Source organism: Mauremys mutica, chromosome 2 (genome assembly GCF_020497125.1).
Source record: "Mauremys mutica isolate MM-2020 ecotype Southern chromosome 2, ASM2049712v1, whole genome shotgun sequence".
In the NCBI taxonomy this organism is placed as follows: domain Eukaryota; kingdom Metazoa; phylum Chordata; order Testudines; family Geoemydidae; genus Mauremys; species Mauremys mutica.
Genome location: NC_059073.1, coordinates 5,230,714 through 5,243,372, shown reverse-complemented (window position 1 = coordinate 5,243,372; position 12,659 = coordinate 5,230,714). Strand labels below are relative to the sequence as shown.

The 12,659-nt window shown below is 66.5% G+C and overlaps 1 protein-coding gene across 1 annotated transcript; it reads left to right on the top strand.

Moving 5' to 3' along the window:
- The first annotated feature begins 4,929 nt into the window (after positions 1-4,929).
- On the top strand, positions 4,930-10,956 carry LOC123365187 (transmembrane protein 249-like). The gene is made up of 6 exons (XM_045007862.1): positions 4,930-5,065; positions 6,962-7,118; positions 8,140-8,237; positions 8,519-8,711; positions 8,804-8,889; positions 10,825-10,956. The coding sequence occupies exons 2-6, from the start codon at positions 7,004-7,006 to the stop codon at positions 10,954-10,956; spliced, it is 624 nt and encodes a 207-aa protein (XP_044863797.1). The 5' UTR covers positions 4,930-5,065; positions 6,962-7,003.
- Positions 10,957-12,659: the final 1,703 nt, after the last annotated feature.

Below are 12,659 nucleotides of genomic sequence, written 5' to 3'. Positions count from 1 at the left end.
CCCGGCCAGCCCTCTTGCAGTGACCCTGGCGGTCAGCCCGGGCTGACCCCACTTGAGACGATGGCCGGATACGGGGCGGGGGGGTTGGCCAGGGGGCCGGTTTTCGACCCGAACATCTGGTGGAGAAGGGAAGCTGGCGGCACAGCCGAGGGGATGCTACAGTCCAGTTACCTGCAGTAACCGGCCTCCGCCACCAGGGGGCGGGAAGAGCAGCTGCTGCTGGGCCTGGCGCCGCGGGTCTGTTCGGCTACTGCTGCCCTTCCCGCCCCGGCCTGACCGCACCGGCTGCGCCCGCACCGGGCTCCAGAGTACCTGCCTGCCCCGCCCCCCCGCTGTGCCTCGATTTCCCCCGCCCTCGCTCCAGGGACCGACCCCCCCCCCCAGCTGGGCCTCGATTTCCTTCCCCGCCCCTCGCTCCAGGGACCGACCCCCCCCGCTGTGCCTCGATTTCCTTCCCCGGCCCCTCGCTCCAGGGACCGACCCCCCCCCCGCTGTGCCTCGATTTCCCTCCCCGGCCCCTCGCGCCCGCGACCGCCCCCCCCCGGCTGTGCCTCGATTTCCCCCGCCCTCGCTCCAGGGACCGACCCCCCCCCGGCTGTGCCTCGATTTCCCCAGCCCTCGCTCCAGGGACCGACCCCCCCCAGCTGTGCCTCGATTTCCCCAGCCCTCGTTCCAGGGACCGACCCCCCCCAGCTGTGCCTCGATTTCCCCAGCCCTCGCTCCAGGGACCGACCCCCCCCCCCGCTGTGCCTCGATTTCCCTCCCCGGCCCCTCGCTCCAGGGACCGACCCCCCCCTGCTGTGCCTCGATTTCCCCCCCCCTCGCTCCAGGGACCGACCCCCCCCCGCTGTGCCTCGATTTCCCTCCCCGCCCCTCGCTCCAGGGACCGACCCCCCCCCGCTGTGCCTCGATTTCCTTCCCCGGCCCCTCGCTCCAGGGACCGACCCCCCCCCCCGCTGTGCCTCGATTTCCCTCCCTGCCCCTCGCTCCAGGGACCGACTCCCTCCCCCCGCTGTGCCTCGATTTCCCTCCCCGGCCCCTCGCTCCAGGGACCGACCCCCCCCTGCTGTGCCTCGAGTTCCCTCCCCGGTCCCTCGCTCCAGGGACCGACCCCCCCCTGCTGTGCCTCGATTTCCCTCCCCGCCCCTCGCTCCAGGGACCGACCCCCCCCTGCTGTGCCTCGATTTCCCTCCCCGCCCCTCGCTCCAGGGACCGACCCCCCCCCGCTGTGCCTCGATTTCCTTCCCCGGCCCCTCGCTCCAGGGACCGACCCCCCCCAGCTGTGCCTCGATTTCCCCCGCCCTCGCTCCAGGGACCGACCCCCCCCCACGCTGTGCCTCGATTTCCCTCCCCGGCCCCTCGCTCCAGGGACCGACCCCCCCCCCGCTGTGCCTCGATTTCCCTCCCCGGCCCCTCGCTCCAGGGACCGACCCCCCCCTGCTGTGCCTCGATTTCCCTCCCCGCCCCCCGCGCCAGGGACCGCCCCCCCCCGGTGTGCCTCGATTTCCTTCCCCGGCCCCTCGCTCCAGGGACCGACCCCCCCCCCCCCGCTGTGCCTCGATTTCCCTCCCCGCCCCTCGCTCCAGGGACCGACCCCCCCCTGCTGTGCCTCGATTTCCCTCCCCGCCCCTCGCTCCAGGGACCGACCCCCCCCCAGCTGGGCCTCGATTTCCTTCCCCGGCCCCTCGCTCCAGGGACCGACCCCCCCCCCCGCTGTGCCTCGATTTCCTTCCCCGGCCCCTCGCTCCAGGGACTGACCCCCCCCAGCTGTGCCTCGATTTCCTTCCCCGGCCCCTCGCTCCAGGGACCGACCCCCCCCCCCGCTGTGCCTCGATTTCCTTCCCCGGCCCCTCGCTCCAGGGACTGACCCCCCCCCGCTGTGCCTCGATTTCCCTCCCCGCCCCGCGCTCCAGGGACCGACCCCCCCCCGCTGTGCCTCGATTTCCCTCCCCGGCCCCTCGCTCCCGGGACCGACCCCCCCCGCTGTGCTTCGATTTCCCTCCCCGCCCCCTCGCTCCAGGGACCGACCCCCCCCGCTGTGCCTCGATTTCCCTCCCCGCCCCCTCGCTCCAGGGACCGACCCCCCCCGCTGTGCCTCGATTTCCTTCCCCGCCCCCTCGCTCCAGGGACCGACCACCCCCTGCTGTGCCTCGATTTCCCTCCCCGCCCCTCGCTCCAGGGACCGACCCCCGCCCCCCGCTGTGCCTCGATTTCCCTCCCCGCCCCCCCGCTCCCGGGACCGACCCCCCCCCTCTGTTCCTCGATGTCCCTCCCCGGCCCCTCGCTCCCGGGACCGACCCCCCCTGCTGTGCCTCGATTTCCCTCCCCGCCCCTCGCTCCAGGGACCGACCCCCCCCCGCTGTGCCTCGATTTCCTTCCCCGGCCCCTCGCTCCGTGGACCGACCCCCCCCCGCTGTGCCTCAATTTCCCTCCCCGCCCCTCGCTCCAGGGACCGACCCCCCCCCCGCTGTGCCTCGATTTCCCCAGCCCTCGCTCCAGGGACTGACCCCCCCCCGCTGTGCCTCGATTTCCCTCCCCGCCCCTCGCTCCAGGGACCGACCCCCCCCCGCTGTGCCTCGATTTCCCTCCCCGCCCCACGCTCCAGGGACTGACCCGCAATTGGGCGGGCTGCACATCACCTCCTCTCAGCCCAGCTCTGCAGGTGGCAGGTGAGTGCAGGGGGAGGGGGCAGGGGGCAGGGGCGGGGCCTCGGGGAGGGCGGGGCCTCGGGGAAGGCGGGGCCGGTGTTCAGTTTTCAGGGATTGGAAAGTTAAGAGCCCCACGCAGGGGTTGTGCACGCGCCTGGGGACTCCTGGGTCTGGCTCCCCCCCGCCGTACACTGACCCACATCTCGCCTCTGGGCTGGTATCTCTGCTCCCGCCATGGCTAGGCAGGGTGCCGCTTCCAGCCAGGGGCCTCCCCTTCTCAGCGGGGCCGGCTCCCGGACTGGACCTGGCCGAGCAAGTCCCCTCCCCGGGGCATCGGGGGACGCCCCCCTCCCCGGGCCCAGCTCCACTTCCCTGATCTCCCCTGCACTGGGGGGCTTCTCGGGAGTCTGCTTCACCCTCTCCTGCCACCTGGGTCCTGGGCCCTCCGAGCAGACTGGGCTGCCCAGAACGGCTGCTCTGCAGGGCTGAGAGGAGACCAGGGCGCGGCGCTCAGGAGGGGAGTCCAGCGTCAGACACACACTGCTTGGGCGAGAGGGTTGTGATCTCCCAGGGCAGGGCCCAGCCACACCCACAGGCCATAGGAGAGTGGGAGACAGGGAGACGCCCGCTCAGCTTGGCCCCGGGGCCGGGAGAAGAAGCATCGTCCCAGCTCGCCCAAGAACGGACCCCGTCACGTGGCCTGCTGCATGCCTGGCAGGTGCTCGGCTCCAGTGGGCTACGCAGAGCAGGCCAAGAGCAGGGGCCACCGCGGTGCCTCCCTTCCTGCCTCGCCAGCGGCCTGGGGACCCCCGGGCCCTTCAAGTCACTAGGGGATGGGCTAGGTGAGCCTCCCCTGCCCGCCACAGGGGCACAGGTCTCCTCGGCTCCCGGGGTTACCCCCCGGGCAATTCTGTGCCAAGAACATGACAAATTCTGCGCACAATATTTTAAAATTCTGCATAGTCAGGGGGGAGGGATAGCTCAGTGGTTTGCGCATTGGCCTGCTAAACCCAGGGTTGTGAGTTCAATCCTTAAGGGGGCCATTTAGGGATCTGGGGCAAAAATTGGTCCTGCTAGTGAAGGCAGGGGGCTGGACTTGATGACCTTTCAAGGTCCCTTCCAGTTCTAGGAGATTGGTATATCTCCAATTATTATATTTTTTATTTTTTTTATTATATTTTATTTTTCAAAATAACACATCGTCATCACACCCGTGAGATTATTTGGGTAATTTATTTCAAAATACCTGTCAGCAAGTGTGTCTGTAACAACGCAGACAACAAAAAGAGATGCCGAGTTTCCTTCCTAGGCGCATTAATACAGACCTCGGAGTAATCATTCCTTTAACCTACACCCCAGAACCGGATTTCCCGCAGCCCCCAGAAGCCGTGCAAAGACGGGGGAGTCGGGGGTAACTGAGGAGCTGAGGAGGGGGAAGGCGCCTCGGAGTGAACCTGGAGGGATTGTTGGGGAACTTCCCCCATGCAGAGCCTGGCCAGTCCCAAGCCTCTCCCATTCAGACAGGTACCTCTGCCTCTGTCCCCATGTGGCCCTGCAGCCCCCTCCCACACAGCCACTGGCTCAGTGCTGTCACCCCACTAGCTTCTGTGACCCCCCAGCAGCCCCGTGTGCATGACTCTCTGCCCCCCCCATCCTGTGCCCCCTAACCTGGCTCCCTGGGCAGGGGGCTGTGATGACTCCAACGTGGTCAGCTGTTACTGTCTGTTCTGGCGCCACAGCAGCCTCTGGTGGAAGAAGGGCAGAACTGCAGCACTTCTCAGGCACTTTCTGCACAGAAAAGCAAATTCTGCACTGGGCATGAATTCTGCACATGCGCCGTGGTGCAGTTCCCCCAGGAGTAAGGGCTGCTCAGCAGCTGCTGTTTGGCCTGGCCACACTGGGCGCCCGCTGAGCGGGGGTGGGTCCTAGTGGGTGCCTGGGACCTTCCCGCTGAAATGTTGGCAGCTGAGAGCTTAGCCAGGAGGTCCTGGCTTTTAAAGGCCAGGCTCCCTAGGAGCCGCAGAGGGAAGCACGGGGGGCCAGCTGGAGCCAGGCTGGTCCCCAGCCCCACAGGCCAATGCGCAGGCTGCCCAATGTCTGGGTGCTAGTCCCTCCCAAGCCCCCTGCACTCCCAGCCCCTCCTCTAGAGCCTGGTGCACGGGGCTGGGGGCAGGGCCTGCTTTGGCACCGCCCTTCTCTGAGTGCCGTTGCCCTGGAAACAGTGTCCTGGGTTCTCTAGAGCTCTGTCCGCCTGTTCTAGAGCCCACAGGGGCCGGTCGCCATGGCGCAGCAGTGCACTCTGTGCCCCCCGCCCCCTGCAAGGGCCCTGCTGTTGAGCCTCCCTTGCCGCAGACAAGGCCCTTGAACCAGGCTTGCTGACCCGCTGTTCCCCAGCCGGGACTCCCCAGCTCCTGAGGGTAGGGCGACTTGGCAAGTGCTGGGACCGGGGGGCTCTGTGCGGTGGGGCCCTGGGTACAGAGCTGGGGCTGGGATGTTCTCAGCTCGTACCGGCTCAGGAGGGTTGGGGCAGCTCAGTTATTAGATGGGAGACTTCTCGGTGCTGCCCCAGCCCCGGCTCCCAGGTGGTGCTAGGGGTGCTGTGCTGCAGGGAGCTCGATAGGGGGCGCTCTCCTCTGTGAGTCAGCGCTGACCTCAATGTCCCAGCATGGCCCTGGGGTGCTGGGGTGCTGTCAGCTCCGCTAGGGGCACTCGCTGCGGGATGCTCTTTTGGCTGAGATGAGTCCGAGGCGCTAGCTGCTTGTGGGCCTTTGAGATCCCTGCGGATCTGTAACGCCCCGGTGCCCTGGCCAAAGCCCAGCTCGGGGGATTCCATTCTGCCTCAGTTCCCCCTGTATTTTCAGGTAGATCGGGGTGTGACGGTGCTGCCCGTGGGAGCCAGCTGAGGTCACTCAATCAGGGTGAACTGCAAACAGAACGGGGCAGACAAACCCCAGACGCTGGTGGTTATTCCAGTACGTAGATTTACCAACCAGCTCAGAACAGCTTCTGTAGCACCTCACTGGGCACTCAGAGTCCAAACCCCGCAGTTCCCTTAAAGTGCCCAGCCTCAGGCCTCTGGCCAGACACACCTGTCAGATATGATGATGATTCCTGAAAATCTCTCATCATAGAAAAGAAAAAGTTCTTCCAATCCCAAAGGATCAGCCACACACCCAGGTTCAATTATAACTTAGATCTTACCCAAAATACACGCTACAGCCAATTCTTATTAACTAAGCTAAAATGTATTAAAAAAGAAAAGAGACAAAGAGAGTGTTGGTTAAAAGATCAATCTACAGACAGACTTGAATTCAATTCTTGAGGTTCAGACACAGCAGAGATGAGCTTGTAGTTGCCAAAAGTCCTTTTTTAACTAGTCCAGAGGTTACAGTCCAATGTCCATATTCAGGGTGACTCCAGTCAGTGACTGGGGATCTCAATCCTTGTGGCTTAAGGTTTCCCCCTCTTGAAACCCAGAGCAGATCTGAGATGAAGCAGGATCATGACCCAGGTTCTTATACATTTCCAGCAGCCTCTTGGCCTGAGAAAACAACAGGCTCAACTCTCCTTCCAAACATCCTGGCAAGTAGCACAGGGTAATTTATCCATTAAACAGTTCAGATACAGGTGACCACAACCTTCAGAGAGACACATAGACAATAACACTATTTCACTCAAATATCATCATAAATGTTAATATTTCTTTTTTGATCTTTGAATCAAAGCTCTAGCAATAGACAAGCCTTGTTTGCTTACATCACAAGACCTGAGCAAACACCTTCCCCTTCTGCCTCTAGCAATGCCGGCTGCATTTCCAAGCTCTGGTCATTTACAGATCTTCCTAACCAGTCTCTAAAGCTCGGCCCTGGGTCAGGTCAGTCTGGGAGGTAATTAACTCTTTCTGGCCCTGTCACCTTCCAAGGAAATATTACATTACACTCATAACATCACACGGGGCTTATCCTGCCCCCACTGTTGTGTGGTGTTGCAGCGGCTGTTAAACAGCTGCTGCATCCCACCCCAGAGGTGGCTGCATATCAATGGTCAGGGAAGTGGTGGCTGTGCACAGTCTGTGGAGCCCTTTGGGATACTCCCGGATGGCAACCTGGGCTATTAACTTGGGACTTGGCTTCTTGGGTCTATTCCCAGCTCTGCCACCGACTCGCTGGGTGACCTTGGTCGAGACACGTTCCCGCTCTGTGCCTTAGTTTCCCCACTGCTGACATGCGCCTGATGAATCCCAGGGTTCACTGTATGTAGGGCAGGGTGCGTTTCCCTGCTGACTGACCGGCTCCTCGCCCTTCCCTCGGCAGCTCTCGTCGGTGTGGGCGGACGCCCCCCTCCCAGGAGCAGCCATGCTGCGAGGCGCTTTCGTGCTCTGGAACCTCCGCTTCTTCAACGTGGAGAGGAGCCTGGCACGCAGGCTGCAGCAGGACACGCATTACCCCTTCCAGGTGCAGCAGCCCAATGGTGAGGAGCAGCCCCGGCACCAGGCCCAGCAAGCTGGGCCCTGGGGTGTCCAGGGTACATGGTCCCACATCACCCAAAGCTCCTGGAGGTGTTTGAGACGCCCACAGGAGGATGTGTCTGATGCAGCATCACTGGGTTGTAGTGTTGTGAAGAGGGGCCCTGAAACCACCTTCTGCACTCCAGAACCTGCTCTGGAACCCACTAATGTTCTGCACACCCGCTCCAGAACCTACAAATGTTCAACCTGCCCCACTCCAGAATCCACAAGCCTCCTGCCTTCCCTGCTCCAGAACCCACTCCAAAACTAGCAAGCGTTGGCCTCCCAGCTCCACAACCAGCCAGCCTCCCCTGCTCCAGACTCTGCTCTGGAGCTTGCAAACACTTTTCTTTCCCCTCTCCGAAAGAGCAATGGTCTGTCCTCCCCGTTCCAGAGCCCACTCTAGAACTCACAGCCATGCTGGCTCCTGCACTCCAGAACCTGCTCTGGAACCTGCTTCTGTCTGTTCTCCAAAAACTGCTGCCTTCCCCACCCCAGAACCCACACCTGTCCTGTCTTCCTGCTCCAGAGCATGCAACTGTTCTGCAATACACACTGCAGAGCCCATTCTGGAACCGGCACATGGCTGCCTTCCCTGCTCCAGAATGTGACCTGGAACCCACAAATGCGCTGCTTTCCCTGCTCCAGAGCATGCAACTGTTCCGCTTCCTTGCTCCGGCACCCGCTGGCATTCGGCCTGCCCCAGGGACCTCCCTGCCCGTAGCCCCTTACACCGACCGGCACTCGCCGAAGGGCAGAGCCTGCCACGGGCGCCCGGTGTATGCTCGGCCCTGTGGGTCAGGGGACAGAGGGGGCCAGTCTTAGAACTGAAGGTCCCAGGTTGAGCCTGTCGGGGGCAGCCCCAGGTCGTCCCCCCACCCCGCGCCCTGTGGTGAGTGTGCCCTGGGCCTTGCTGGCTGGCCCGGGGGAGGGTGGGTCCTGGCCCGGCCCGGCCCCATGCTGAGCTCTGTCTATCGCCCCCAGTGTTCGTCATGGAGTATTACAAGGACACGCTGTGGAAGGGGGCCCTGATCTTCCTGATCTGTGTCCTGGGTGGGGTCTTCTACGTCAAGAGTGAGAAGGTAGGCGAGCCCCTGGCTGGTCCCAGGCCGTGCCCCAGAGCCCCCCGGCTGGGCCCCTCACACGGCCGGCCTGGCCCCCGGGGCTGGTACTGGGCCAGGCAAAGGGTGTTGTTCCCATTCCCCCCATTGGGCGGGTTCTAGATAACTGGGGATCCCTCCCCCCGAGTCCTCCAGCTACTTCCCCAGCCGGGGAGCCAGGACCAGCAGATGCCTCTGGCTCCAGCCCCCCCCCCCCCCCCCCCCCCGGCTCTGGGTCTTGGCTCCTGGGTCCGTCCCTGCAGGTCTCCCAGGATTACTCCGGCTTCTTCGTCTACGGGACCCTGGTCGGCTTCTGGCTCCTCCTCAGCTCCATGCACAAGCGGCACCTGGTCATCAACCACCTCCAGGGCTGCTACCAGATCTACATCAAGAGGCGGCTGTGGGAGGAGGGGCCCCTGCACCAGATCTTCGTCCGGCTGACGGCCCAGACGGACGGTACGGCCCCTGCCCGGGGAGAGAGCCCCCCCCCCCCCCCCCGCCCCCACGGGACTCTCGCCCCTCACCGGCTCCTCTGGCCTGTCCTGCAGCCTACGGGAAACGCTTCTACAGCCTCATCATCAACGGCCACGGGCTGGAGGGGCTGGCCCTGGCCAGCCTGTCGGACAAGTACGAGGTGAGCAGCCTGGCCAGCCCCTGCCCGGCCCTCCCGGCGTGGCAGGGGGCCATGCCGGGCACCACGCTGCAGCCCACGTGCTGTGCCTGGCGCCACTGCAGCCATGAGCCCGCTGTGAACCGGAGAGATCAGAGAGAGCCCCACCACCCCGACCCGCAGCCCCTGCTAGCCCAGCCCTGCGTCCCCCAGCTCTGCCGGTGCCCCTCACTCGCGACACACAGCCCCCTGCTAGCCCAGCCCTGGGTCCCCCAGCTCTGCCGGTGCCCCTCACTCCCGACACGCAGCCCCCTGCTAGCCCAGCCCTGCGTCCCCCCACCCCCAGCTCTGCCGGTGCCCCTCACTCCCGACCCGCAGCCCCCTGCTAGCCCAGCCCTGGGTCCCCCAGCTCTGCCGGTGCCCCTCACTCCCGACACGCAGCCCCCTGCTAGCCCAGCCCTGCGTCCCCCAGCTCTGCCGGTGCCCCTCACTCCCGACACGCAGCCCCCTGCTAGCCCAGCCCTGGGTCCCCCAGCTCTGCCGGTGCCCCTCACTCCTGACCCGCAGCCCCCTGCTAGCCCAGCCCTGGGTCCCCCCACCCCCAGCTCTGCCGGTGCCCCTCACTCCCGACACGCAGCCCTCTGCTAGCCCAGCCCTGGGTCCCCCCAGCTCTGCCGGTGCCCCTCACTCCCGACACGCAGCCCCCTGCTAGCCCAGCCCTGGGTCCCCCCACCCCCAACTCTGTTGGTGCCCCTCACTCCTGACCCGCAGCCCCTGCTAGCCCAGCCCTGGGTCCCCCAGCTCTGCCAGTGCCCCTCACTCGCGACACACAGCCCCCTGCTAGCCCAGCCCTGCGTCCCCCAGCTCTGCCGGTGCCCCTCACTCCCGACACGCAGCCCCCTGCTAGCCCAGCCCTGCGTCCCCCAGCTCTGCCGGTGCCCCTCACTCCCGACAAGCAGCCCCCTGCTAGCCCAGCCCTGCGTCCCCCAGCTCTGCCGGTGCCCCTCACTCCCGACCCGCAGCCCCCTGCTAGCCCAGCCCTGGGTCCCCCCAGCTCTGCCGGTGCCCCTCACCTCCCGACCCGCAGCCCCCTGCTAGCCTAGCCCTGGGTCCCCCAGCTCTGCCGGTGCCCCTCACTCCCGACCCGCAGCCCCCTGCTAGCCCAGCCCTGGGTCCCCCAGCTCTGCCGGTGCCCCTCACTCCCGACACGCAGCCCCCTGCTAGCCCAGCCCTGCGTCCCCCAGCTCTGCCGGTGCCCCTCACTCCCGACCCGCAGCCCCCTGCTAGCCCAGCCCTGGGTCCCCCCACCCCCAGCTCTGCCGGTGCCCCTCACTCCCGACCCGCAGCCCCTGCTAGCCCAGCCCTGCATCCCCCAGCTCTGCCGGTGCCCCTCACTCCAGACCCGCAGCCCCTGCTAGCCCAGCCCTGGGCTCCCCCATCCCCAGCTCTGCCGGTGCCCCTCACTCCCGACACACAGCCCCCTGCTAGCCCAGCCCTGGGTCCCCCCAGCTCTGCTGGTGCCCCTCACTCCCGACCCGCAGCCCCTGCTAGCCCAGCCCTGGGCTCCCCCCCAGCTCTGCCAGTGCCCCTCACTCCCGACCCGCAACCCCTGATAGCCCAGCCCCTTTGCTGTGAGTTTGCACAGGTTGTCGGCAGGCCGGGAGGCTGCTTTGGAGCATGGGGCTCTCTCAGGACTAGTGTGTCTGTGTGTGGGTGCTTGGGGGAGCTCATGTTCCCAGGGCCCATGGCAAGGCCAGGCAGCGAAGGGGCCATGGAGGCTGAGTGGCTCCTTCCAGGATAGGGGGAGATACCCTGGGGCAGGTGCTTGGTGGGGATCCGCCCATCTCTGTCCAGATCCCCTTGCCTGGCCTCATGTCCCGCCCCACAGGGACCCCCCCTCCCGCTGCCCCTGGGCGCCTGTCCCGGCCTCATGCCCCCGCCCTGCCTGTTGCCCCCCAGCACATGGAGTTCCTGGGCAGGCGGATCGCGCGCAAGCTGAAACTCAACTACTTCGACTACCTGGATGTGTCCACGCGCCACGTGATCCGCCACCGGCCCCCGCTGGAGCGGGACGAGGAGCTGCAGGTGTGAGGGGGGCAGGGCCCCAGTAAAGCTCGGCCTCCCTCTCCGCTCGCAGCTGTTTGCACTGGGGGGGCCCTGCTGGTCCCACCCGCTCTGGGCCTGTCGGGGGGGGGCCCTGCAGCGTATCCGCTGGGGCTTTGCCCCGTCCCCAGCCCTGGCGCCCACCGAGTGTCGCCCCTCCCAGCCCCTGGGCTCCTCGGTCCCTCCTCGGGCGCCTCCCACGTCGGTCCCTGGGCGACCAGCCCTGTGGCTGTGCCAACCGCCCAATCAAAGCGCCCCCGGGCCTGCCAGGGGCCGACCCCCCGTCCTGTCCAGCCCCCCCCGGCGTCTCAGACCCGCCCCTCCCGCACAGAGCGAGCCCCCCAGGCTGCCCCAGTGCCCCAGGGTCCCCCTGGCTGGGCCTGTTCAGAGCATCCCCCCGAGGGCTGGGGCTGGCTAGGCTGCGGGCGCGTTTGCCCAGGGAGGCTGGGGACGGGCAGTGGCAGCGGGACCTGAGAACAGGCAGCTTGGCCAGGGAGGCCGGGAGAGTCCTGTGCCCGGGGCCGTCCAGCGGGGCCCACGCACGGCGCCGCAGGTGCCTGCTCGGGTGCCTGGTCCAAACCGCTGTGCGGGTCCCTCGGCCAGGCAGACTCGGCCAACGGGCCGGTGAGCTCCCCAGCAGGGGCCGACGGGGCTGCAGGCAGGGCGGAGAGAGCTGCTCTCGGGGTGTCCTGGTGCTGCTGGGGGGGGGTGCCCAGCCATGCGGGGGGGGGGGACCTGGGGCCGAGGTGTGGCTGGGCACAGCGATCTGGGCCTGGCCTGGCTGCGTCTCTCTGCTCCGGCCTGCTGGAAACCGGCTGGCACGGCCCCGTGCGAGCCGCCCTGCACAGCCCCCTTAGGCAGAGCACGTCCTGGCCCCCGGGTGGGCTAATGGGGGCCCAGTCCCTGCCTCGCCAGCTGGCCCTGCTCCTAGCCACGGGGCTGTCGTGCCGGGTTCCCCCGCTAGATGGGGCACGTCGCACTCCAAACAGTTCGGTGGCTCCGAGCCCTGGGCTGCGGGGGGTGGAGGGGGCAGTTTGCAAAGCCCCAGGACATCCCCCCCCCCGGCCCGGTCCTGGTTGAACTGGGCTCTGCGACGGGGTGAGGAGGACGTGGGGGTCGGGGTAAGAGGCAACCAGGGGGATTCCGTGACACTGGGCAGGTCCCGTCCCGGTCTGTGCCTCAGTTTCCCCATTGGACGTGGGGCCAGGGAGCCTGAGAGCGCTGAGGTGTGTGAAGGGGGCCAGTGGTCGGTGGGCACCTAGCCCCAGAGAGCAGCGCACGTTGCCGCAGGGCAGTCCGGGGAGTCGGGCACCAGCCCAGCGCCTGCTCGGAGGTGCCCCGTGCTGCCGAGCGAAGGGCGCTGGGGCTCATGGGTTCACACAGCCAGGTGCTGCCCTGCCCAGCCCATGTGACTCACAGCCAGCCCTGGGCACGGCTGAGCCCAGCCGGTCTCCTCCTGGCAAAGGGCTCTGCCCTCTGCTGGGCAGCTGCCCCGAGGCCGGGTCCTCCTGGGCTCTTCTGTGCTGGAGTGAGACGCGCACCAGCCTGGCCCTGCCTTAGCACATCCGCTGCACGCGCGTGTGCCACAGACAGTGCCCTGCACGCGCGTGTGCCACAGACACTCCGCTGCACACTCAGGTGCCACAGACAGTGCCCTGCACACTTGGGTGCCACAGACAGTGCCCTGCATG

What these genes read in the sequence shown, in the direction of transcription:
- LOC123365187 (XM_045007862.1), top strand. Translation starts at nt 7,004, where the DNA reads ATGCTGCGAGGCGCTTTCGTGCTCTGGAACCTCCGCTTCTTCAACGTG. An exon ending in CCAGGTGCAGCAGCCCAATG is followed by an intron (nt 7,119 to 8,139) that starts GTGAGGAGCAGC and finishes TATCGCCCCCAG; the next exon opens with TGTTCGTCATGGAGTATTAC. An exon ending in GCTGACGGCCCAGACGGACG is followed by an intron (nt 8,712 to 8,803) that starts GTACGGCCCCTG and finishes CCTGTCCTGCAG; the next exon opens with CCTACGGGAAACGCTTCTAC.